At 39.6% G+C, this 23576-nt stretch overlaps 1 protein-coding gene across 4 annotated transcripts in view; it reads left to right on the top strand.

The window, feature by feature from the left end:
* Positions 1-23576, top strand: part of LOC103092690 (mucin-16-like) — an 84972-nt gene that overhangs the window by 30697 nt on the left and 30699 nt on the right. For all 4 annotated transcript variants that reach the window (XM_056820574.1, XM_056820573.1, XM_056820577.1 and 1 more), the window contains exons 10-16: positions 13284-13411; positions 13545-13612; positions 15241-15410; positions 16078-16116; positions 18526-19176; positions 20237-21193; positions 21680-21787. In XM_056820574.1, coding sequence (XP_056676552.1) covers positions 13284-13411; positions 13545-13612; positions 15241-15410; positions 16078-16116; positions 18526-19176; positions 20237-21193; positions 21680-21787 — 2121 coding nt within the window. The remainder of the gene's footprint in view (positions 1-13283; positions 13412-13544; positions 13613-15240; positions 15411-16077; positions 16117-18525; positions 19177-20236; positions 21194-21679; positions 21788-23576) is intronic.

Raw genomic sequence — 23576 nt, 5'->3', positions numbered from 1 at the left:
CTTCTTTTTAGCAGCTTGTAATATTTCTTCTTTGGTCTGGTAGTTTTTTTAATTTGATTACAACATTCTGTGGTGTTTTCAGTTGAAGAGTGAGTACAGGGGGTGGTCTATGGATTCTTTCAGTCTCTACTTTTCCCTCTTGCTCTATAATGTTGGGGCAGTTTACTTGAATAATTTCCTGTAGAATGATGTCCAGGATTTTTCTTTTGTCATGATCTTCCTGTCTAGTCCAGTGATTCTTAAGTTGTCTCTTCTGGATCTGTTTTTCAGATCTCCTGTTTTGTGGATGAGGTGTTTCATATTTTCTTCCATTTTAAAATTCTTTTGATTTTGTTTTATAGCTTCCTGCTGCCTTGTGAAGTCATTTCCTTCTAGTTGTTGCATTCTAATTTCTAAAGACTGAATTTCATCTCTGGCTTTTTGGTCAACCTTCTCCTTCTGATCTTTCAGCTCCTTTGCCTCATTTTCAAGCTGGTTAATTTTGGCATTTAAGACACTATATTCTGTTTCCAGGTGACTTATTTGGCTTTTTAAGTTCTTTACTCAGTTTGTCATCAGTGTCTCTTAATTGTTTTTTGAATTGGTTTTTGAGTTCTTCCAAAGTCTATGTCCAGTTTGTTGGAGTTTCTGTGTTTTTGCTTCATGTTCCTTGATCCTCCTCTGATCCATTTGCTCTTTGTTCATTGCTAGATAGAAGCTGTCGATTGTAATTTCTTTTTTTCTTTTTCTCCTGTTTACTCATATTTTTCCCCTTCTTCCCCATGCACTCCATAATTGCCTATAGTCCTATCCCTCTCATTATTTGCTGACTCTGAGATTTTTGACTGTTCTGGCCTGAAGGGACTTCTCGGCTCTGCTGATTGACTAGGTTAGGATGATAGTGTTGATAAGTCCTGAGGTCAGATCTTCCCTAACTGGCAGAAGAAGTTGAAAAGGAGCTGGACTTCTCACTTTCCCATGTAGTTTGTTGCAGCTTTTGCCCTTAAAGCTTATACCTCAAGGCTCACAGATTAGTCTGTAGGGGAAGGTGTGTTGGAGCTTGAGATTCCCTGCCCTTTGAAGGCTTCTCATCTGCCCCTTTGATAAGATTGAGCCAGGGCAGAGTTGATCTGCAAAAGTGGGTGTGCCCTGAGGCAAAAACCTCAAGAAGGGAGGATGGGCAAGATATGGAATATTTAGGCTGTGAATAGGCTACTGCTCTGCTCTTCTTCTCCAGCTTCCTCTATGACACTTGTGTTCAACACCCTGAGCCTTGTGCCAGTTAGGAATCCCCTCTGGACTCTAGAGCCCTTGCCAGCCTAGAAATTCCAGGCACTGCTAGAGTCTCTGCACTGTAGGTGAAGGAAGGGTCCTGGGACCTTCCTTCTTCCTTCCCTTTGAACCCATGTGTTCTAGAGTTCAGGCTTTTTTGTAGGGCATACCTTTTAAGTGGAGTCCTGCAGGAACATTCCCTAGCCCTGTCCTGTTGTTATATTTGGTTTTCAGTCCCCTCGAAGAATTGTGTTTTTGACTTGGTGAGGAAAAGTTCTTGGAGGTTTGAACTTTTGCTTTCTCTGAACCACCATCTTGACTCCACTTCCTAGATCTGTTGTCTTTTTCTGAGTTTGTGTTTTAGTTTTCTCTGTCACAAAAATAGCTTCCTATATTGACTTTGTTTTCTGTTGTTTGCTCATTTCCAGCCCTTAACTTTTAATTTTAAAGAAGATAATTAAAATTGGATCTCTACCTGTGGTTAATGGAGCTCTGTTCTAAGTTTCAGGTTCTTTGTGCAGCTGCCTTTCAGAGCTAACTCTGGGGATCAATCTGCTTTCAGTCCTTCAAAGGTGGTATCATGCAAGCAAAGGTGTTTTCAACAGCTTCCTGGTCTATACTCTGGTTTGTGAGTAACCCCAGCCATCTTTTCCTACTTGGAACTGTGACCAGGGAGAGTCTGCTGTGCACCCCTGAGGCTTTAAGCACTGTTATCTTCTAGCACTCCTCTCCCTTGGGATCTGTTTCTGAATACAAACAATGCAACAGGAGATTTGCCTTCACAGTCAGAAAAGGGATCCCTGTAATCTCCTTCTGAGAAACTGTAAAAATTAAAATTATATCTTAAATAATAAAAAAAATTACATTTGAGGAGTTTTATTAAATGCTCATTAGAAATCAAGGAAAGAAGAGGCTAGAAAATAAAAACTACCTGCCCATGACTAGTTAGCCATTTTCAAAATTCCCACTCACCAAGATCACTGCTGGATGCATGTAAAAAGAGGAGGCAGACCCTCAGAGTGCACTCATATTTTTCTCTGTCTACAGGAAGTACCTAATGACAAGAAATCAGTGGCCTCTTGGAATATGTAGTTCTTTTTTTAGGGTAACTGGTTTTTAATTATACACACACCCTCCCGACAACTGAGGAAGCCTAGTCTCTCTGATGCGTCTTGTAAAAATATCAACTTTAAAATTACAACAATTTGAGGATAAGAGGAAAAGAGAACAAAACCAATAATTGCTACGATCATTGACAAAAAGCCAGTTGGGGGCAGTCCCCTTTGGCATAAGAATATGCATACAAAATAATTGCTTTCATCCCCCCATACCCCAAAGTTCACTCTGGATCTTCTTGTGCAGCATGTGGTCTGTGGAGGCATCTTCATGGTGCCTTCTCCAAACCTTTTAAATTTCTGGGTTTGGAGAGATAGCATGTTTCTTATTCTAAAATTACTCTCAAAAAGAATTTAAACTTTGCAATTTAGAATAATTATCCACGCCCTCCTGAAGAGGGTGTTGAAAAACACAGGAATTCCTTAGGAATTTGTGCCTGTGTTATGAGGTGTATGAATCAATTGGCAAGAGAAGTAAAAAAAATACAAATAAAAGAGAAAATAATTTGTGGATGAAGTATACTATCAAAGTCTTATGTGTAAAAATTTTAAGTAAAAGAAAATAAACCTATAAATAGGTCCTTGAATCAGGGCTCAATTAAAGTGATTTCTATGCCACAAGTCTGTAGGACAAAACGCAATAATATTTCACTTACCCATTTGCAGCCAAAACTGCAAGAAGTTGCCATAGTATGAAAAATAAAAAGAGGACTGATAGAGAAGTGTCATTCCTGGTCTGATTTTACCTTCATTCTCAAATATAGGGGAGACAGAATGGTCAGTTCTTAGGTACTTTCATATTTTTCTCTAGGGATATGGTTCTCAAGGAGTCCTGCATCTTAACATATATCAAGCACCACAACCACAAGTCTCACACTAGGTTCAAGTCGTTGAGCTCTTTGCACAAAATGCCATCAATCTATGTATGACTGGTTTGATCTCTTGTTGACCATGTGCTGCATGTCACTGTATAATGACTCTTAGTTCCCTTCTCCTAGAATCAGAAAAAATCTTTAAACAAAGTTCCATGTATTTTTTAAGCAATCATTAACATAATTTTTATAGTAAAAAGCATTTTGGGTATGCATTGACATCAAAACAAATGTATTTTTAAACTTATATTACTGTAAAATTTAAAAAAAAGTTAAAGAAAATATTATTAATACTGGTGACAATGTGCTTCAAATACAAAAAGGAGAGAAAAAAATTTAAAAACCTGAAATAGTATATTGCATATACAAGCAAAAACAATAATAAAAAAGTTTGATAAATAAAAATATATAGCTTATAATCATGGACACACTGTGTCAGCTAAGGAAGGGTAGAGTACAAAGGTTTTTCACCCAAAAAAATAAAATCCATTTCCTCTTCAAACTGGCCATGATCCACTGTGAGTGCAAGCAAATTATTTTCACAAAGTAACAGTTTTTATAAAGAACAGTAGTTCAGAATGTAATGTACATTTGAAAAGGTATCAAAGTCCCCAAAGTTATACTAGCCCATTTAATGACAATAGCAAACAAATCCACTATCATATTTTACATGTGTCTGCTGTATGATTTTTAAAGCTAATTGGATACTTGTCACAAGTTTTTCAGGTATGTAACAATTTTCAAGCTTGTTTGAGGTGTTTTAAACATCTATTACTGCCGTCATTACAAAAATGTGACAGAGGGGACGAGAAAAATAAAATGTCTGTACTGTTTTTATATTGGGTATAAAAAAGTCACCAAGAATCTATAAAATCATTCTGGTGAAAAAGTACAGTGAGCTGAGATATTAAAAATGAGAGATGCCCCTCTTTTGGAAGCCATCCAGAGGTACCATGCCCTGGGATCTACTTCCCAGCTCCTTTGCTATGAGACTATAATGTCCCATTGGGAGGTGGGAATTATAATTTCATTTCACTTCAGCTACTAAAATGAACCTTACTTCTTGTTACAAATAACTAAGAGGCAGGCAAAATTATCAGAGTTGAGAAAAAATCTAAAATTCATGTTTGAAGACCCCTTAAAATCAATTTGAGATATTTAGCTCATTACATTGTCCAAAGGCTATTATACAATTATAGCCAGGTTTTGATGAAGTCCATCCATCCTCTATGTGACAATTTACAAAGCCAATATAGGAAAAAAAAATTATTCAGTAATATTTGTTCAGTACAGATATAGGGGAAAGGTATCAGAAAATAACAGTAGATAAAACCCAGTACATTATAATGATTCAGTGTAACAGAATTGTATTGAATACATTAATATATGGAATTAAAATCACAAAATTAAATCTTAAACAAAGCAATCAGAAAGTACAATAAGATACAAAGACTTTCATTTAAAAAATGCAGTCTGCAAATGCTTAAAATTTTAACCTCCAATCCCTTTAAAGTTCCTTCTTCTATCCATTCAGATCCATTTTGCCAGTACTGTGGAATCTCCCATAGCTAGTAAGAACATGGGTTTTAGGAATCTCAAACTGGGCAGGCCCAAATGGCAAAAAGTTGCAGGGAGATGAACATCTCCCCCGAATTTCAGGGTAAGATAAGTAAAAGAATCAGTGCACTCATGAATGATAGTAGCTGTTTAAAATAGGCAATGCACTGCTCTTTCATAGAGTACGCCATGCTTGTAATCAACTTCCTATTTGGAAGAGTAACTTCCTTCTTTCCTTCCCTTCCCCCCGGGTACCCTGCTACATGGAGAATAATTATTGTTTAAGGGAAGAACACCCCAGTTCTTACCAGTTGGCTTGTGTTTCTGAAGACACAATGGCAGCTACAAGCAGCCTGGGACCTGGGGGCTGGGGCTTGGGTTGGATGAGGGATCTGGGTCAAGAAGGTCAGGAGTGGATGGCTGGGACAACCCAGGAGGCAGGATTGGGCAGAAATAGCCAGAGTTAGGAGTAAGAGTAGAAGCAAGCCACTGGGATTTAACAGCAGGAATGAGTAGAATCAGGAGAAACAACTTAATATCTTCTCTGCCAAGAGTCCCCAACTAAAAATAGCCCTACCAGTAGGCAGAGCAAGCAACCAAACAAAAAGTTGGAAAAGAAAAAGGCAGCAGCTCCAAAGAGAGTTCAAGGTCTCTCAGTGTTTGAGAGGGTGGGGTGGTCTAAAGGCCTTGGTCTTGAGAAACATTAATTTAAAAAAGTGATCTAGGCTATCTTAAAAAATTGAGAGTTTTTATCATCCCATCTGGTCATAAACTGTAAAAATTAAAATTATATCTTAAATAATAAAAAATATTATATTTTAGGCAGTTTATTAAATGATCATTAGAAATCAAGGAATACAGAGGATACAAAATTAAAACCATGAGTGCCATTTTCAAAATCCTCACTCACCACCATCACCACTTGCTGCATGCCAAAAGAGGAGACAGAGCTTCAATGCCCACTCATTTTATTCTCTTGTCTACAGGAAGTACATAATGACAGGAAATCAGTGCGCTCTCAGGATATGTAGTTCTTTTTTTGGATAACAGATTTTCAATTATACCCGACTCTCTGATCCCTCTCCCCCTTATTGTCTGGGGATAAATACTGCAGAAGCCTTTGCTGTTCCTTCATTTCTGGACAAGGCCTCTTAGCTTGTTGGGGTCTGACTTGGTGCACTGTTCTCTACTTCCACTTTCACTCCTGTATATACCATCTGTCCTGTTGGCCTTCTAAGTTCATTTGTGCTGGGAAATTATGTTTGTCTTTTTGTGTATGTTATACAGCTCCAGAATTCATGTTTAAGGAATTATATTAGGTTTTTGGATGGTAACTTGGTAAAGATCAGATGAGGGATCCATATCTTCTCCACCACCTTGGCTCTGTCCTTGCTTCTATTCTTGTTTTTTTTTTTAATATATTTTATTTGATCATTTCCAAGCATTATTCGTTAAAGACATAGATAATTTTCTTTTCCTCCCCCCCCCACCCCCCATAGCCGACGCGTAAGTCCACTGGGCATTAGATGTTTTCTTGATTTGAACCCATTGCTTTGTTGATAGTATTTGCATTAGAGTGTTCATTTAGAGTCCATCCTCTGTCATGTCCCCTCAACCTCTGTATTCAGGCAGTTGCTTTTTCTCGGCGTTTCCACTCCCATAGTTTATCCTTTCCTTATGAATGGTGTTTTTTTCTCCTGGATCCCTGCAAGTTGTTCAGGGACATTACACCGCCACTAATGGAGAAGTCCATTACGTTCGATTATACCACAGTGTATTAGTCTCTGTGTACAATGTTCTCCTGGTTCTGCTCCTCTCGCTCTGCATCACTTCCTGGAGGTTGTTCCAGTCTCCATGGAACTTCTCCACTTTATTATTCCTTTGAGCACAATAGTATTCCATCACCAACATATACCACAGTTTGTTCAGCCATTCCCCAATTGATGGGCATCCCCTCGTTTTCCAGTTTTGGGCCACCACAAAGAGCGCAGCTATGAATATTTTTGTACAAGTCTTTGTGTCCATTATCTCTTTGGGGTACAGACCCAGCAGTGCTATGGCTGGGTCAAAGGGTAGATATTCTTTTGTTGCTCTTTGGGCATAGTTCCAAATTGCCCTCCAGAATGGTTGGATCATTTCACAGCTCCACCAGCAATGAATTAATGTCCCTATTTTGCCACATCCCCTCCAGCATTCATTACTTTCCTTTGCTGTTATGTTAGCCAATCTGCTAGGTGTGAGGTGATACCTCAGAGTTGTTTTGATTTGCATCTCTCTGATTATAAGAGATGTAGAACACTTCTTCATGTGCTTGTTAATAGTTTTGATTTCTTTATCTGAGAACTGCCTATCCATTTCCCTTGCCCATTTATCAATTGGAGAATGGCTTGATTTTTTGTATAATTGATTTAGCTCATTATAAATATGAGTAATTAAACCTTTGTCAGAGGTTTCTATGAAGATTTTTTCCCAATTTGTTGTTTCCCTTCTGATTTTAGTTACATTGGTTTTGTTTGTACAAAAGCTTTTTAGTTTGATGTAGTCAAAATTATTTATTTTACATTTTGTGATTCTTTCTATATCTTGCTTGGTTTTAAAGCCTTTCCCCTCCCAAAGGTCTGACATGTATACTATTCTATGTTTACCCAATTTACTTATGGTTTCCTTCTTTATGTTTAAGTCACTCACCCATTTTGAATTTATCTTGGTGTAGGGTGTGAGGTGTTGATCTATTCCTAGTCTCTCCCACACTGTCTTCCAATTTTCCCAGCAGTTTTTATCGAATAGTGGATTTTTGTCCCAAAAGCTGGGATCTTTGGGTTTATCGTATACTGTCTTGCTGAGGTCGCTTTCCCCCAGTCTATTCCACTGATCTTCCTTTCTGTTTCTTAGCCAGTACCAAATTGTTTTGATGACTGCTGCTTTGTAATATAGTTTTAGGTCAGGGACTGCAAGGCCCCCATCATGTGTGTTTTTTTTCATTATTTCCCTGGATATCCTTGATCTTTTCTTCTTCCAAATGAACTTTGTTATAGTTTTTTCTAAATCAGTGAAGAAGTATTTTGGTAGTTCAATGGGTATGGCACTAAATAGATAAATAAGTTTGGGTAGGATGGTCATTTTTATTATATTGGCTCGTCCTATCCATGAGCAGTTAATGTTTTTCCATTTGTTCAAGTCTAGTTTTAGTTGTGTGGCGATTGTTTTGTAGTTGTGTTCATATAGTTCCTGTGTTTGTCTTGGGAGATAGATTCCTAGGTATTTTATTTTGTCTAAGGTGATTTTGAATGGGATTTCTCTTTCTAGTTCTTGCTGCTGAGCTGTGTTGGAATTATATAGAAATGCTGATGACTTATGTGGGTTTATTTTGTATCCTGCAACTTTGCTAAAGTTGTTGATTATTTCAATTAGCTTTTTGGTTGAGTCTCTAGGATTCTTTAAGTAGACCATCATGTCATCTGCAAAGAGTGATAACTTGGTCTCCTCCTTGCCTATTTTGATGCCTTCAATTCCTTTATCTTCTCTAATTGCTACTGCTAGTGTTTCTAGTACAATGTCAAATAGTAGAGGTGATAATGGGCATCCTTGTTTCACTCCTGATCTTATTGGGAATGCATCTAGTTTATCCCCATTGCAGATGATATTAGCTATTGGTTTTAGATATATACTGTTTATTATTTTTAGGAATGACCCTTCTATTCCTATGCTTTCTAGTGTTTTTAATAGGAATGGGTGTTGTATTTTATCAAAGGCTTTTTCTGCATCTATTGAGATAATCATGTGGTTCTTGCTAGTTTGCTTGTTGATGTGGTCAATTATGTGGATGGTTTTCCTAATGTTGAACCAGCCCTGCATCCCTGGTATGAATCCTACTTGATCATGGTGAATGATCCTTCTGATCACTTGCTGGAGTCTTTTTGCTAGTATCCTATTTAAGATTTTTGCATCTATATTCATTAGGGAGATTGGCCTATAGTTTTCTTTCTCTGTTTTTGACCTGCCTGGTTTTGGAATCAGTACCATGTTTGTGTCATAAAAGGAGTTTGGTAGAACTCCCTCTTTGCTTATTATGTCAAATAGTTTGTGTAGTATTGGGATTAACTGTTCTCTGAATGTTTGATAGAATTCACAGGTGAATCCATCAGGCCCTGGGGATTTTTTCTTAGGAAGTTCTTAGATGGCTTGTTGGATTTCAATTTCTGATATGGGATTATTTAGGAATTCTATTTCCTCTTCTGTTAGTCTAGGCAGTTTGTATTTTTGTATATATTCATCCATTTCTCCTAAATTGGTGTATTTATTGCCATATAATTGGGCAAAGTAATTTCTAATGATTGCCTTAATTTCCTCTTCATCAGAGGTGCTGTCCCCCTTTTCATCTTTAATGCTGTGAATTTGCTTTTCTTCCTTCCTTTTTTTAATTAGATTGACCAGTACCTTGTCTATTTTGTTTGTTTTTTCAAAGTACCTGCTTCTTGTCTCATTTATTAAATCAATAGTTCTATCACTTTCGATTTTATTAATTTCTCCCTTAATTTTTAGGATTTCTAATTTGGTTTTCTGCTGGGGGTTTTTAATTTGATCGCCTTCCAGTTTTTTCATTTGCATTTCCAATTGATTGATCTCTGCTCTCCCTTGTTTGTTAATATAAGCATTCAGGGATATGAATTTACCTCTGATTACTGCTTTGGCTGCATCCCAAAAGGTTTGAAAGGATGTTTCGCCATTGTCATTTTCCTCGATGAAATTATTAATTGTTTCTATGATTTCTTCTTTAGCTAAACGGTTTTGGAGTATGATATTGTTTAATTTCCAATTGGTTTTAGATTTGGTTTTCCATGTACCATTACTAATCATTATTTTTATTGCCTTGTGATCTGAGAAGGCTGCATTCATTATTTCTGCTTTTCTGCATTTGTGTGCTATGTTTCTGTGACCTAATGTATGGTCAATTTTTGTGAATGTGCCATGTGGTGCTGAGAAGAAGGTGTATTCCTCTTTATCCCTATTTATTTTTCTCCATATGTCTATTAATTCTAATTTTTCTAAGATTTCATTCACTTCTTTTACCTCTTTCTTATTTATTTTTTGATTTGATTTATCTAAATTTGATAATGGTTGGTTTAAGTCTCCCACTAGTATGGTTTTATTGTCTATTTCTTCCTTCAATTCTCCTAGTTTCTCCATTAGAAATTTGGGTGCTATATTATTTGGTGCATACATATTGATTAATGATATTTCCTCATTGTCTATAGTCCCTTTTAACAAAATATAATTACCTTCCCTATCCCTTTTGATCAGGTCTATTTTTGCATTGGCTTTATCGGATATCATGATTACCACTCCTGCCTTCTTTCTATCAGTTGAAGCCCAGAAGGTCTTACTCCATCCTTTAATTCTGACCTTGTGGGTGTCAACCCGCCTCATGTGTGTTTCTTGAAGACAACATATGGTAGGGTTTTGGATTCTAATCCATTCTGCTATTCGTCTACGTTTTATGGGTGAGTTAATCCCATTCACGTTCAAAGTTATGATTGTCATTTGTGGACTCCCTGGCATTTTGATTGCCTTCCCTAAATCTAACCTATTCTTCTTCGGCTCTACCTTTTAGTCCAGTGATTTACTTTGAAACAGTCCCCCTTGTCCCCTCCCTTGATGTTTCCCTTTTTAGTCCCTCCCTTTTTGTTCCCTCCCCTTCCCCCCTCTCTTTCCCTCCCTTTTTGTTCTCCCTCTCCCCCTCCCCCCCTTGGTTTTCCCTTCTCCTTACCCTTGTTGGGTAAGATAGAATTCAAGATCCCAATGGATCTGGATGTTTTTCCCTCTCAGAGTTGATTTCCCTGAGATTGAGGTTTAAGTAAATCCCCCCCCCTCTCTTCCTCTCCTTCTTATAGGAGTTTTCTTCCCCTCCCCTTCCCATGTGAATCTTTGTGTGAGAACCATTATTCTATTTGGTCTTTCTTTACCCCCTATTTATACATTACATTTTCCCCACATATTAGTATACATAGGTTGATATAAATGTAGTCCTTATAGAAGAGAGTTTGAGTAAAAGAAGGAGATAACATTTTCCCCTTTCCTTAATATTTACCTTTTCAGGTATTCCTTGCTCTTTGATTTTCGGTATCAAACTTTCCACAGAGCTCTGGTCTTTTCTTTGCAAAAAGTTGGAAGTCTTCTATTTTGTTGAATGCCCATACTTTCCCTTGGAAGTATATAGTCAGTTTTGCTGGGTAGCTGATTCTTGGTTGGAGACCCAGCTCTCTTGCCTTTCTGAAGATCATGTTCCATGCCTTACGATCATTCAGAGTAGAACTTGCAAGGTCTTGTGTGACCCTGATTGGCATTCCTTTATATCTAAATTGTCTTTTTCTGGCTTCCTGTAGGATTTTTTCTTTTGTTTGATAGCTTTGGAATTTGGCAATTACATTCCTGGGAGTTGTCTTTTGGGGGTTTAGTGTAGAAGGTGTTCTGTGAGCTCTGTCAGTGGCTGTATTGCCCCCTTGTTCTAGAATCTCTGGGCAATTTTCTTTGATTATATCTTGTATCACCATGTCCAGTTTGGTGTTTATTTCTGGCTTTTCTGGGAGTCCAATTATTCTTAAATTATCCCTTCTCCCCCTATTTTCCAGATCTATCACCTTGTCGGTGAGATATTTTATGTTCTCTTCTAATTTCTTGGTATTTTGGCTTTGCTTTATTGATTCTTGCTCTTTTACACGATCGTTGTCTTCCAGCTGCCTGATTCTGGCCTTTAAAGCCTGGTTTTCTTTTACAGTTTGGTCAAACTGGTTTTGTAGATGCATGAATTTCTTTTGCATTATTTCCAACTTTTCCTCCCAGAAGGCTTCCATCTTTTTGGTCATTTCTGATTCAAATTCTTCATAGGTTTGTGGAGAGTTTCCATTTCCTTTGGAAGGTTTTGGAGCATTTTCTTTTATATTATCTTCTATCTGCTCTGTATTTTGTATTTTGGCTCCATAGAATGTGTCCAAAGTCGCCCCTTTCTTCTTATTTTTCTTGGTATTTTGGGGCTTCTGTGCTTCTGTGGAGTTTTCCATCTCTGAATGTGGAGGATTGGCTTTTCTTGTCTCTGTCTGGTGTTCAGAGGCTTTAGTCCTGGGCAGATGGTTCTATGACTTTCCCTGGGTTAAACTGAATATGCCTCACTGGAACTGGAATGGAAGGGTCGGACCACGTTGGTTTCAGGAAGTTGCCTTCAGAATCGCTGGCCCTGAGGCTGTTTCGTCGGCCTGCGGGGGGATGGGCTGCAGCTAACCCAAGCTCCGAGAGCAAGGACTTTCACTGAGACTTGGATAGCAGGATCCAGCCCGTGAGGCTGTCTTGCCCGCCCTGAGGGTTGCTGTTGTTTCGACCAGCTCTCTGCAGCGGAAGCCCCAGGCAGTAACTTTCACCGGGACTGTAGAAGGCCCTGAGGGTTCTGCTCTCTGAGCCCAGCCGGCAGGGCTGCGGCTTCCGGGAGCCTTGGACTCTGCGCTCCTACCCCTGAGGTCCGAGGGATCTCGGGTTCTGGCTTTTGAGGGGAGCCGTACCTTTTGAACCGGGTCCAGGTCCAGGAGGAGGGTTCCCAGGGTCTGTGCTGTTGATCGTTTTGAATTTCGGCGCCTTAGGAGCTTATAGTTTGAGATCGGGCGGGAAGGTTTTTCCGGAGATCTGAACTTGAGCTTTCTCTAAGCCACCATCTTAACCGGAAGTCCTTGCTTCTATTCTTATACATTTTAATTCTTGGAAATAGGAAATGAGACCTTTATCAGAAGAATTTGAAGCAAAGATTTTTTTTCTCTCCAATTACCTGATTTCTTCCTCATTTTAGCTACATTGGTTTTGAAATGGTGAAAAATCTATTTAATTTTATATTAACAACATTTTCCATTTTATCTTTTCTCCTATCTATTCTTCATGTGAAAATGAACCATCCTCCTGTCCATTAATATGAAAGAAAAATTTTCCTGAAAACTCTCATTTGTTTTATACCACCTTTTGCATATAACTCATGAACTCATTTGGAGTTTACTGTGTTATATCATGCAAGATATTGGCCCATCCCTAATTTATGCCATATTAATTTTCATTATTCCCAGCCATTTTTGCCAAGTAATGAGTTCTTCTCTTTGAAACTGGATTAATCTCCTCATTTTACAAGTGAGGAAACTAAGGCAAAATCATAGGACATGGCAGGGTCATGATTTTAACCCAGGTCTTCTGACTCCAAGTCCATAATTTTTAATCCTGCCAGAAAAATGTGTATGGCTAGAGAAATCCTCAGAGTTTCCTTAGTAGTTTCATTCTTCTGAGTATTCCTCTGCGGAAAGACTAGAACAGTGCCACATGGAATAATAGTCATGATCATGATATGGTCATCACAATAACTGGCATTTAGATAGAACTTGAAGGTTTACAAAGCATTTTCTCTCATTTGAATAACATTTGTAAGGCTCAGACAATGTGTGGTATCTTTCCTTCTGTACAGCAGCAGGGAGCTCCTACTCCAAGATTTTCACCCTCAACTTTACCATCACCAACCTGTTTTACACAACAAAGATGGGCCACAGAGACTCTGGAACATTTAAAGCTGCTGAGAATGTCATCAAAGTACTGGTGAGTCTCCATTTTTCCCTTCTCCTGCCACACACACTACCTTCTCTCTCCCATGCTGCCTCCCTTAGCCCTGAGTATCCAGGCTTGTTCTAGCCAGGTACTCAGAAGTTCCTTTCTCACCTTTTATTTTTAGCTCAAGTCTGTGTTTGCAATGACCAACCTTGGCTCTCACTATTCTGGATGCAGTGTGATCTTGCTGAGGTGAGAATCCTACAAGATGTCAGCTCAAATAGCAAAGACCACCCTTTCCCATTTGACTCAGGTTTTGCCCAGGCTGCTGCTGCTTCTCCTTCCCAATGGCAATTCCTTCTTACCCAAGCTATAATGGATAAAATCCCCTAATAAACAAGCCATAAGAAATATTCTGGGTTTCCTTGTACCCTTTCCCTTGTGGAGAAAAACTTCTTCCCCCATAAAACTTCCAAAGACAAGGTTGTAACTCAACTCACTTTAACTTTATAACTCCATGTAAAAGGAATAACATAGAATGGCACCAAATGAGTGCTTAGAAATTGATTGATTCAACCATATCAGCATTGATTTTCTCTAGAATCACAGGATTATATAGTAAAAGCTGGAAGGGACCTTAGAGGTGATCTGGACCATTCTCTTCATTTTCAGATGAAAAATGAAGACCCAAGGATATTTCAGTAACTTTTCTAATGTCAAAGATATTGTCCGATTCAGAATTTGAACACAGGCCCTTTGACTTTGAGTTCAATAATCTTTCTACTACTCTAAAGAAACTACTGAAGAAAATCAGACCCCATACACACTTGTAAACATAAAAATGACTAAATATACAGAGCACAGCCAACTCCAGTATGGTAGGATTTAGGAAGGACAGAGTTCAAATTCTCTCTCAGACACATACCAACTTTGTGGCCTTGTGCAGGTCACATAACCTGCCTTAGCCTCACTTTCATTCCTCTATAAAATGAGGGGACTGAATTTGATAGCTTCCAGTGTCCTTTTCAACTCTAAATCTACAATCCTCTCTAAACCTTTGTTCCAAGTGGTGTACTTCTCTCAAGAACGTCTTCTGAATAATGCAATTTCAGAAACGAATCCAGTGGTGTGTGTCAAGGAAGTTCATTCCCTCCTCCTCCTTGAGTACTTTGTGTCCATCAGCATTCCTCACATAACACAGTTATGCCAGGTTTTTCATCTGTGTATGTGCTGTATGTCAATAAAAGTCAAGGCTTTAGGTTTTGGGAGTAGAGAACCAAGAAGGTGATGGGGAAGAGAGCAGGCAAGGAAGGGGGAAGAGGAAGAGACTTGCAGGCTAGGTATCTCGTGGTCAGGTTACTTAGAGGAATGATGAGATTTAAAACTATAATTTTTTACCCTTTCTTTTTTTTTAAACCCTTACCTTCAATCTTAGGATCAATACTAGGTATTGTTTCTAAGGCAAAAGAGCAGTAAGGGCTAGGCAATGGGGGTTAAGTGACTCACCCAGGTTCCCACAGCTGGGAAGTGTCTGAGGCCAGATTTGAACCTAGGATTTTCTGTCTCTAGGCCTGGCTCTCATTGTCTACCCTTTCTAATAAACTTTGTAAAATATATGTCTGGGTAGAAATATTAATTCAATTCTTATAGGTGTCAAACTCAAAAGAAAATGAAGCCAATAAATTATACATCAGGGTCCCTAAGGCCTGCATATTGACTCAGAAAACTATACACATTTATGAAATACTTTTTAAATTAAACTAACACATTAAAATCAGAGGGCAACTATGATTTCTTCAGAAATGACACTTTAATTTGATTCATATGTCCCATAGGAAGGGTTCTGTTTAACACCTCTTATCTGAAACATCAATTTCCAGGCCTCTGAAGAATGGGACAGCAACAGGAGTGGATGTTCTGTGTACTTGTCAGGAAGATTCCTCCAACCCTGTTCTGGACAAAGAGAAGGTTTACTGGGAGCTTAGTGAACAAATATATAGAAGAAATCTAAGACACCTGCTTATAGAGAGAGACAGCCTCTTTGTGGATGGTAAATAGCTTGACTTGGGGCATATGCCTCTCTGTCTCTGGGTGGTTCCCTTTCTAGAAAACAACCCACCTGCCCCCAATTTTTCTATCCCTTTGAACCTCCTTTGTTTCCTTGGTTTCTTTATCTCTCACTCCTGGGATCACTGACCCTCAAAGTGGTGACAAACTGAACACATGGGGAGCTCATTTCTCAAGATTGGAAGAGGCTATGCTCCTTCTATTAAGAATTGTGGCATGAATCCCTTACTCTTAAATGGTGAAGGACCATTCTCCCAACCCTATAGGTGCCAAACCATCTCCTCTCCATTCCTCCATTAACCTTTTGTCCACATAGAGATACCCTACTGAAAGATTTGTGTGTTCTCTCTCTCCCTCTCTTCTCTCTCTCTCTCTCTTTCTCTCTCTCTCTCTATGCCCCCCCTCTCTCCTTATTGTCCTTCCTTCTCTTCATCCTCCCTCTTTTCTCTTTTTTGTCTTCTTTTTTCCCGTTCTGCACCTCTTGTCTTCACATCTCTTCTGACTTATTCTTTTTTCTATGCCATTTTCCTCTCCTCCCTCTATTCATCAACTCTTCATTGCCTCTTCTTCCTGCTTTCATCTTCTCTCCAAAACTTGTTCCTTCTGAATTTTTTTCTTTTCTTCTTTTCTTTTCTCCTCTCCAACTACAGGGTATAATCATAAGATACCAGGCATCAGATCCACAAACAGTGAGTTTTTAATTTCTTAATTTCTCTATATTGGGGGAGATTATAATGGAAAAATTTTTAACCTTTTTTGGGAGGGAGGGGTATAGGACAGAGGAGAAAAAGTGAGTTTGGGGGCTCAGAATGAGGAATGCTGTTTGAAATGGCCAACATAGAAATAACCATCTTTACTCATTTGCCTCTGTTGGGTTTTGTTTTTATTTCTGTTTTTGCTACTCAAAACATATCTAAATTGTTCAAAGGGAAAAACATACCCAATGGTACTTGGAAAGCAGATTATCCCTATCCCCTTTATAGTTAAAGCCAAACCTTGTTTTCTTTGTAACCATGGTAAACAGAAGAGATCTCCAAGCATTCCAGGGAGACCTGTGTCTCTCCTCCAGATTTTTCATTCTGCAATGTTGGCCAATGGTTTTCAATAAAAAAGTTTTTGTTCTTCCCTGCTTCAATAATTGCATTCTCTTGAACCCTGTCCCTTGCTCAATCATCATTATCCTCTGACTCTACAGATAGGAAATGAATGATGGTTTACTTCCTCCCCTGGGAAGGTTTAATTAAGACTGAAGGTCTCCATGGTCATAAAGCAGGAAATGGGAGAAGATAGGAGAGATGCACTTGTAGGTGTCCAGTATGATAAAGAATGTAATGATCCCTTCTCACAGGGACCCTGTATTCAAACAAGGGTGACAACAACTCCAGAGATAAATCTAGGTAGAAGAGAAACAAAGAATATCTGACCCCTTTACCAACAGCTGCCACTGTCTGTGTGTTACAGACAGATCTGCCCCACTCCCACTGAGTCACATCTTTCTTCTGCTAACTTCTTAAGTTTTCTTAGGAAAGAAACATGTTTCACTTTGACCTGTTGTTGGCTCTGCCACTGTCAAATTTGATTGGAGGTGCTATTTTAAATTGTTTGGATGGGAATATTAGGAGAGTTCCGCTGGTTAGCTTCTGCTAATCCACCATCTTGGCTCCAGCCTATTCATGTAATTCTTCTTTGTGATGTCTATAGTCATTTTGAATGGGTTTTATTTTCCTATATCTTCCTGCTTCATATTTGTTGGTAAGACACAAAAATTGAGGATTGTTTTGTTTTTAAATATCTCATTACTTAGTTGAATATTTTAATTGTTTAAATAAAATTTTAGTTGATACTTTAGGGATCTTTAAACAGGCCATCATATGATCTGCAAATACTGAACACCCACCCTATACTTATTTCTTCACTGTCTTTTTTATTACTATAGCTTCCATTTATAGAATTGTTTCTAAAATTAGTGGTGATAATTAATGTCCTAATTTTACTCCCAATTTCATTGAACAGACACTTAAAATTACTCTGCTTTATGTATTGCTGACTCTTGGTCTTAGCTAAATACTATTTACCTCCCATCTCTAAGCCTGGCTTTCAATTCACTGAGTACCCAGCTGCCCCCAAGTGGAAAATCTTTTAAACATGTGACTGTAATTATTTTGCTAATGTTATAAATTTAATATTTTTGAATTGGTAGGTATATTATGATCTTCAATTTTCTTTTCTTTCCTTTGTCTTTCCCTTGTGTAGGTATCAATACTATGTAATAGCAATAATTTAAATAGAATTAAATATTTTTATAATAGTTTATGTAAGATTGGAATTGATTTTTCTTTGAAAGTTTGATAGAATTTACTTGTAATTTTATCACTAGAAACAAAAGAAAATTGTTGAGAGAATAATAGGAATGGCATCTTAGAAAAGATGTTATTAAAACTGACATTTTAACAAAATTGGATGAATTTAATCATTTTATAGTGGGGGGCACAAATGAGTCATTCCACACATAAAAAAAGTGTGAGGATGCTTTTTTGCCTCATGAGAATTTAACAACTTTACAACTGTTTAACCCCTTCCAATTTCCTGTTTGTTGAGAAAAGGGAAGGAAAAAAGGATTATGTTGGTGATTAAATAAGGAATAAGTAGGTAGAACTCATTTCTTATCACTGGAGTATTCTAGAAGCAGAATACACTGATATGGAAGGAGTTGGGGGAGCAGGCATCATATGAACCTTCACTTTTCTCTGAATAGAAAAAAGAGGGTTGAATACTTATTCCCATACATAGCTTCTACATCCCCTACACAGAATTGTGCCCTTGCATTCACCTTTTCAGGGAAAAAGAGGGAGATAGACAAAAGAGATAGACAGACTTAAAAGTGATAAAAGGGAAGGTTTAATTGAGGAGGGCAACTGACAAGCAGAACAAGACTTCTTCCTTAGAAAGATATATCTATTAACAGTAAATTGGACTGATTCCTTCCTCATTTATGAAGTGTAGGAGGCAAGGATGGACCCCTTCATTGCGAGGCTAATGAAAAATAGACAATAGTCCAAAACATGCTGTAACTCCATTATCCACCCTTCTGATCACAGGGCCCAGTGCAGAAAGCAAGGGCAGGATAATGACCACAGCTGGAGAGCCAGAGACCATAATGACTACAACTTCCAGCCCTGCAGTAAGAACACACTCTGTTCTGGCAACAACAGTCTCAACCACTGCCTCTGATATTGACTTGGAAAAAATCACTGTGCCTGCTTCCTCTGCCTTGCCAGAGACCATGGTAGCACCAGCTGCCTGGTCTGGAGTGGAGATGAGCCCATCTGAAACTATGTTCATTGCAGAGGGCTCAACCCTACCTGGGACTGGGACAGAAGGAGGGAACTCCATAGGTGTCCCTTCACACCCTGCTACCCATGACACCACAGCATCGACCACAACCTTCCCCTGGACCAATGTGCTCCCAGCAGGGTCTACAAGCACTTCAGCCACAAGTCTTTCCAGTGTCAGTAGAGAAGATCCAAAGCCAATGACCTCTCTGGACACATCTGCTTCAGAGACCACAGCCATGGCTACTGCAATGGAAGAGCCAGCCCTGACTGAATCCACAGTCACAATGAACATCAGCAGAGGAGCTGAGGCTGTGGTTCTGTCCACAAGTGATTTGCCCACCAGCTCAGCTGTCCCACTCATTCCCACAGATAAAGTATCTACCAGGACCACCATGACCACTATTGCAGACACTGGTAAGAACAGTTCCTTCATTATCTTCCCTGCTGGAACATGGGGTTATAATTTAGTGAAATACAGAGAGTAAAACAGTCATCACAGTTATGGACTCTGAGTCTGACATGTCCATGGAGGAGGTTAACCTTGTCCTTTATCCCTTAATGACTCATGAGAGTTTTTGATAACAATAGTAAGAGCATGCATTCATTCCAGAGGGCCTGAGTTCAAATCCTAGATGGGATATTTTATTCCCATATGGGGAAAATTGATCAGGAAAGACAGATAATAAGAATGGAGCTTTTAAGGGATGGAGAAGATAAGCCTTTGTTTAGAATTCTGACTACACACCCATTTTGCAGTTGTAGACAAAACACCTCCTGGTACTTTGTGGTATTCATGCATGCATGTGGTCAATAGTTTTCATTCACAGTCCTTCTTTTGTCATCTATAACACAAGCTGGGGCTCTCACAACCACTGGGACAGATACCAGCCCTACATTGCACAGGACACACTCTTCAACTACCAAAACCTCATTTGAGGTTACCCCTATGACTGAGAACATGACATCAGTTCTCCCCAAGACTGATGCCACAAATCTAAATTTTAGCACAAAAATCATATACATTGTCTCCCTTTCCCCTGTAGTTACTCTTAGCCCTAAGATCCCAAGTTCAGTGGTAGACCGAAACACAGATGTCCCACTGACCACTTCTAAATCTCCAGTGTTCTTAGACACTCATCCTGGAGGCTCATTGGTCACCTCTGCAGATTCAGCTGTCCTGGGGACTACTGCTCATGGTGAGCTACATGAAGTCTTAGAAAAAGACTTACACAACTTTCCTTGACCACTTTAACCTTAGAGATCACACAAAATACTGTTATAGCAAAAGTGATAGAAGGTAGCACTTTAGCTCCTCCAAAGGATCAACACAGGAACTGAAAAAAACCCACCCATTCCATTTCCTACAAATCTAGAAGGGATTCCAAAAGGTTCTGAGGCCTAGAGAAACAAGCCCTTCCTCTCTGTGGCCAACAGTGACCACAGTGACTCCTTTTCATTATTGGATTGGGTTTAGGTCTGGATGCTGTTAACCAGCCTGAGCTGTCTGAAATACAAAGTCCACTAATCGTCACTGAATTCTCCCAGAAGAGTGATGCAGGATTCCCATTGTCTTCTACTGCAACTGAGGCAACTGGAGCAATGACCATAACATCTTCCACTCTCCTCTCAGGATTGGGGGAGAGCCAGTCTTCCATAGGCAGCATTTCAGGAACAGAGGCCATCGGAGACTCTCCCACCCTGTTCTCCTCTTTAGAAAGCACCAGTCCTGAGTATGAGTTGAGCACTGAAGAAGCACTGTCTACTCTGCCAACAGAAAAATTACTCGAAATGGTCTCCAGATCACTTACTATTATTTCCAAGATGCCTTCTAATGTCACTGCTTCAGCATCAAGGACAAATCTCCAAGGGTTGGAAAATCAACGCATGTCTACCCTGGAGGCCAATGATGACCTAGCAGTAGGCACTGGCCCTGGTGTGGCCTTTACCTCTCCAATATCAAAGGGCACAGCTTTTAACAATATGGATATAGATGTGGAAACTGCGTCAAAATTAGCTCCATGGTCAGCCAGCTCCTCATCACAAGTAGAAGCCAGTTCTCCCGATCTGGTTGTCACCACAGGAGATGAACCCTCACTAGGAATAGAACCTCACAATCCCATTCATGAATCTCTGAGTCCAAGGTCAGGATTCTTTCCTGCCTTAAGTACCTCCAAGACCTGGACAAGCACAGCTTCCCTTGAGGCTGCTACTTCATTGGAGGACCCAGGGCCAGCCGGCCTGAATCCAGAGCCTGAGAGAAACCCACAGGCAACACCAACTCCAGCTATCACCCTGCCTCCAGCCAGCACACAGGAAGTTTGCACAACAGCATCTCCCAGTCCTCCTGACACAACCACAGAGGGCAGCAGTGTCCAGGCAGGGACAGCCTCTATTTCTGATCAAGTGCCTTCCACTTCCAGCCTCTTCCCAAGTAAGCATATTTTAAATAAGCTTCCCAGGGAGGGAATTGGGGTGTGGCTTGGAGGAAATGGGGAGTGTCTGTCTAGGGAGGTTTGGTTTGTGTCTTTCTCAGGGGAAGAATCTTCTTCCCAGGTCCTTCCTCTCTTTAGCCTTCCAATGGGCCACTGTAGGGACTTTTTCTTGGCTCCATATCTGTTGAATTAGTGTCATCTCTGCAGGCTTCCTCATCTCCATGCAAAGGATAGTTTCACAATCCTTGTGCTAAAGTGATTCTCTTCTTATTGATGGGATTCTGATTGCACTCAGTCTAACACATGTAGGGACTGTCCATCACTGACTTAGTGCTTTGAAGGGGAAATTTTTGTTATTTACCCTGTGGGGGAAAGTCAGAGAAGCCATGTATTTTTGGATTTAGCAGTTAGTAGCAACAATCCTTTGGGTGTACATTAATAATACTTGACTGAGCTCTGGGTTCTCCCCTCCTCTCTTCCTGTAGGTGGTGATGCTGTTGTGGTGCCAGTCAGAAGTGCCCAAAGTCTTAGAGCACCAAGATGCACAGTAGCACCGATAAGGAGCCCCCTGACCCCTGTTTTTATTCCCACAGGTAAGTAGGTACCTCCTCTCTGTCTCTGTGTTGGAGGTTTATCCTTTTTAGGGCCTTGTTTCCCAGTCTTACAGAGGAAACATGAAATTATTTTAGAGATCAATCCTCAAGAACTCTTCTGAACCTCTGATTCCTTTCTATGTACAGCCTGGAGAAGAGGAGTTTTAGAGGTAGGAGTGAGGTTCCCACTGCTAAGGTCTTTTATATAATTAATCATAGGCATAAAATTGGAAGGAAACTTTGAAGTATCAGCTATTATGTATAACCTCTCATTTTACAGATATGGATACTGAGGCCTAGAGAAGTAAAGTAATTAGCTCAGGGTGATTGGATAGGACTGGAAGGGACCCTCAAAGGTCACCTAGCTGAATGCATCATTTTACGTATGGGAAAACTGAGGCCCAGATAAGTTAAGTGGCATGCCCCAGGATACAAAAGTAGAAAGAATCAGAGGTGAGATTTAAACCCAGGATTTCTTCTTCCAGAGTCATTGTTCTTTCCACTCTATTATGTAGTACTTCAAGGTTAAGAAGAGAGTTCAGACCTAGCACCTCCCATTGAATGGCTAAAGCTCTTTCCACTTTGGGGAAGGTTCCTTCTCTGAACTCTCCAAGGGTAGAGAATTTGTTTTTAAAAATTTATTTACATTCTCAGTATTTAGGGCAGGCCTGTTCACACAATAATCACTTAATAGATAACTGATTAATTGCTTTGATCTAATGGGTACATTGGTGAAATCCAGTTTGTTAGAAAAATTTGTCTTCAAAAGTTCTCTTAGACCTACCAACTGTTTGCCTATGGAAAAGGGAAGGGGAAGAGACTAAGCATTTATGTAGCACCTACTCTGTGACAGGCAATATGACTAAGCATTTTTTAGAAATATCTCATTTAATCCACATAACAACCCTAAGGGTTTGGTGTTATAGTTAGCCCCATTTTTCAGATGAGGAAAACAGAGGCAAGCAATGACTGATTGACCTTCCCAGGGTCATACAGCTAATAAGGTCTTAGATTAGATTTGAACTGGGGCTTTCCTGACTCCAGACTCAGCACTCTCTCCACTTTGTCATTTAGTTACTTCTATGGGCCAAGCCACAGAGGTCCTAGTGTCAGTTGTCAGGAATGGAGACAGACCCAAAGGCTCTGCTCTAGAGCAATGAACTTGGAGTAAGGTGAATGATGCAGATATGGGCAAGTCACTTTATCACTGTGAGCCTTGACATCCTTATCTACAAAAGAGGATAATAATAGTTGTAGGAACTTCCCTTTAAGGTAAGTTTCCATGACCTTCTTCCTAACCTTTGCATAATAATTCACTTGAACCTTTGATGATGAATCACACTTGGGGCCCACTCTTTTAGTGCCAAATCCCAGGGATTTACCTCTAAGTCTTATCCTTTCTGAGGCATTGTTCTTCAACCAGACATGCTTCTTGGTCACTAGTTTATGCATTGGTTCCTACATACTAGCTCTGTGGTTTCAGTGACCTGGTCCTATGATGCTATGTCCTCTGAGTTTTTCCAAGAACTCCTGTAGCCAGGAGATCCTGGAATTGTTCAGTGGTCAGAACTGGAAAACTGGACCTCTCTGATGTCATGGTCTCCACATTGCTCCTGGCAGCCCATCAAACCTGGTGGGAGGAGGTCAAGTTTGGAGCTGTAGGTGTGGTTAGAGATGAGGATGAGGAGACAAATACCTCTAGATGATCTTATGTGAGGAATGGGGGCAGACCATCAAGCCATTTTCTGGACAAGAAACTTCAAGGAAGGGAAGTGTGTCCCATGTACCA

Source organism: Monodelphis domestica, chromosome 3, assembly GCF_027887165.1.
Source record: "Monodelphis domestica isolate mMonDom1 chromosome 3, mMonDom1.pri, whole genome shotgun sequence".
In the NCBI taxonomy this organism is placed as follows: domain Eukaryota; kingdom Metazoa; phylum Chordata; class Mammalia; order Didelphimorphia; family Didelphidae; genus Monodelphis; species Monodelphis domestica.
This window is presented reverse-complemented; position numbering and strand designations above follow the sequence as displayed.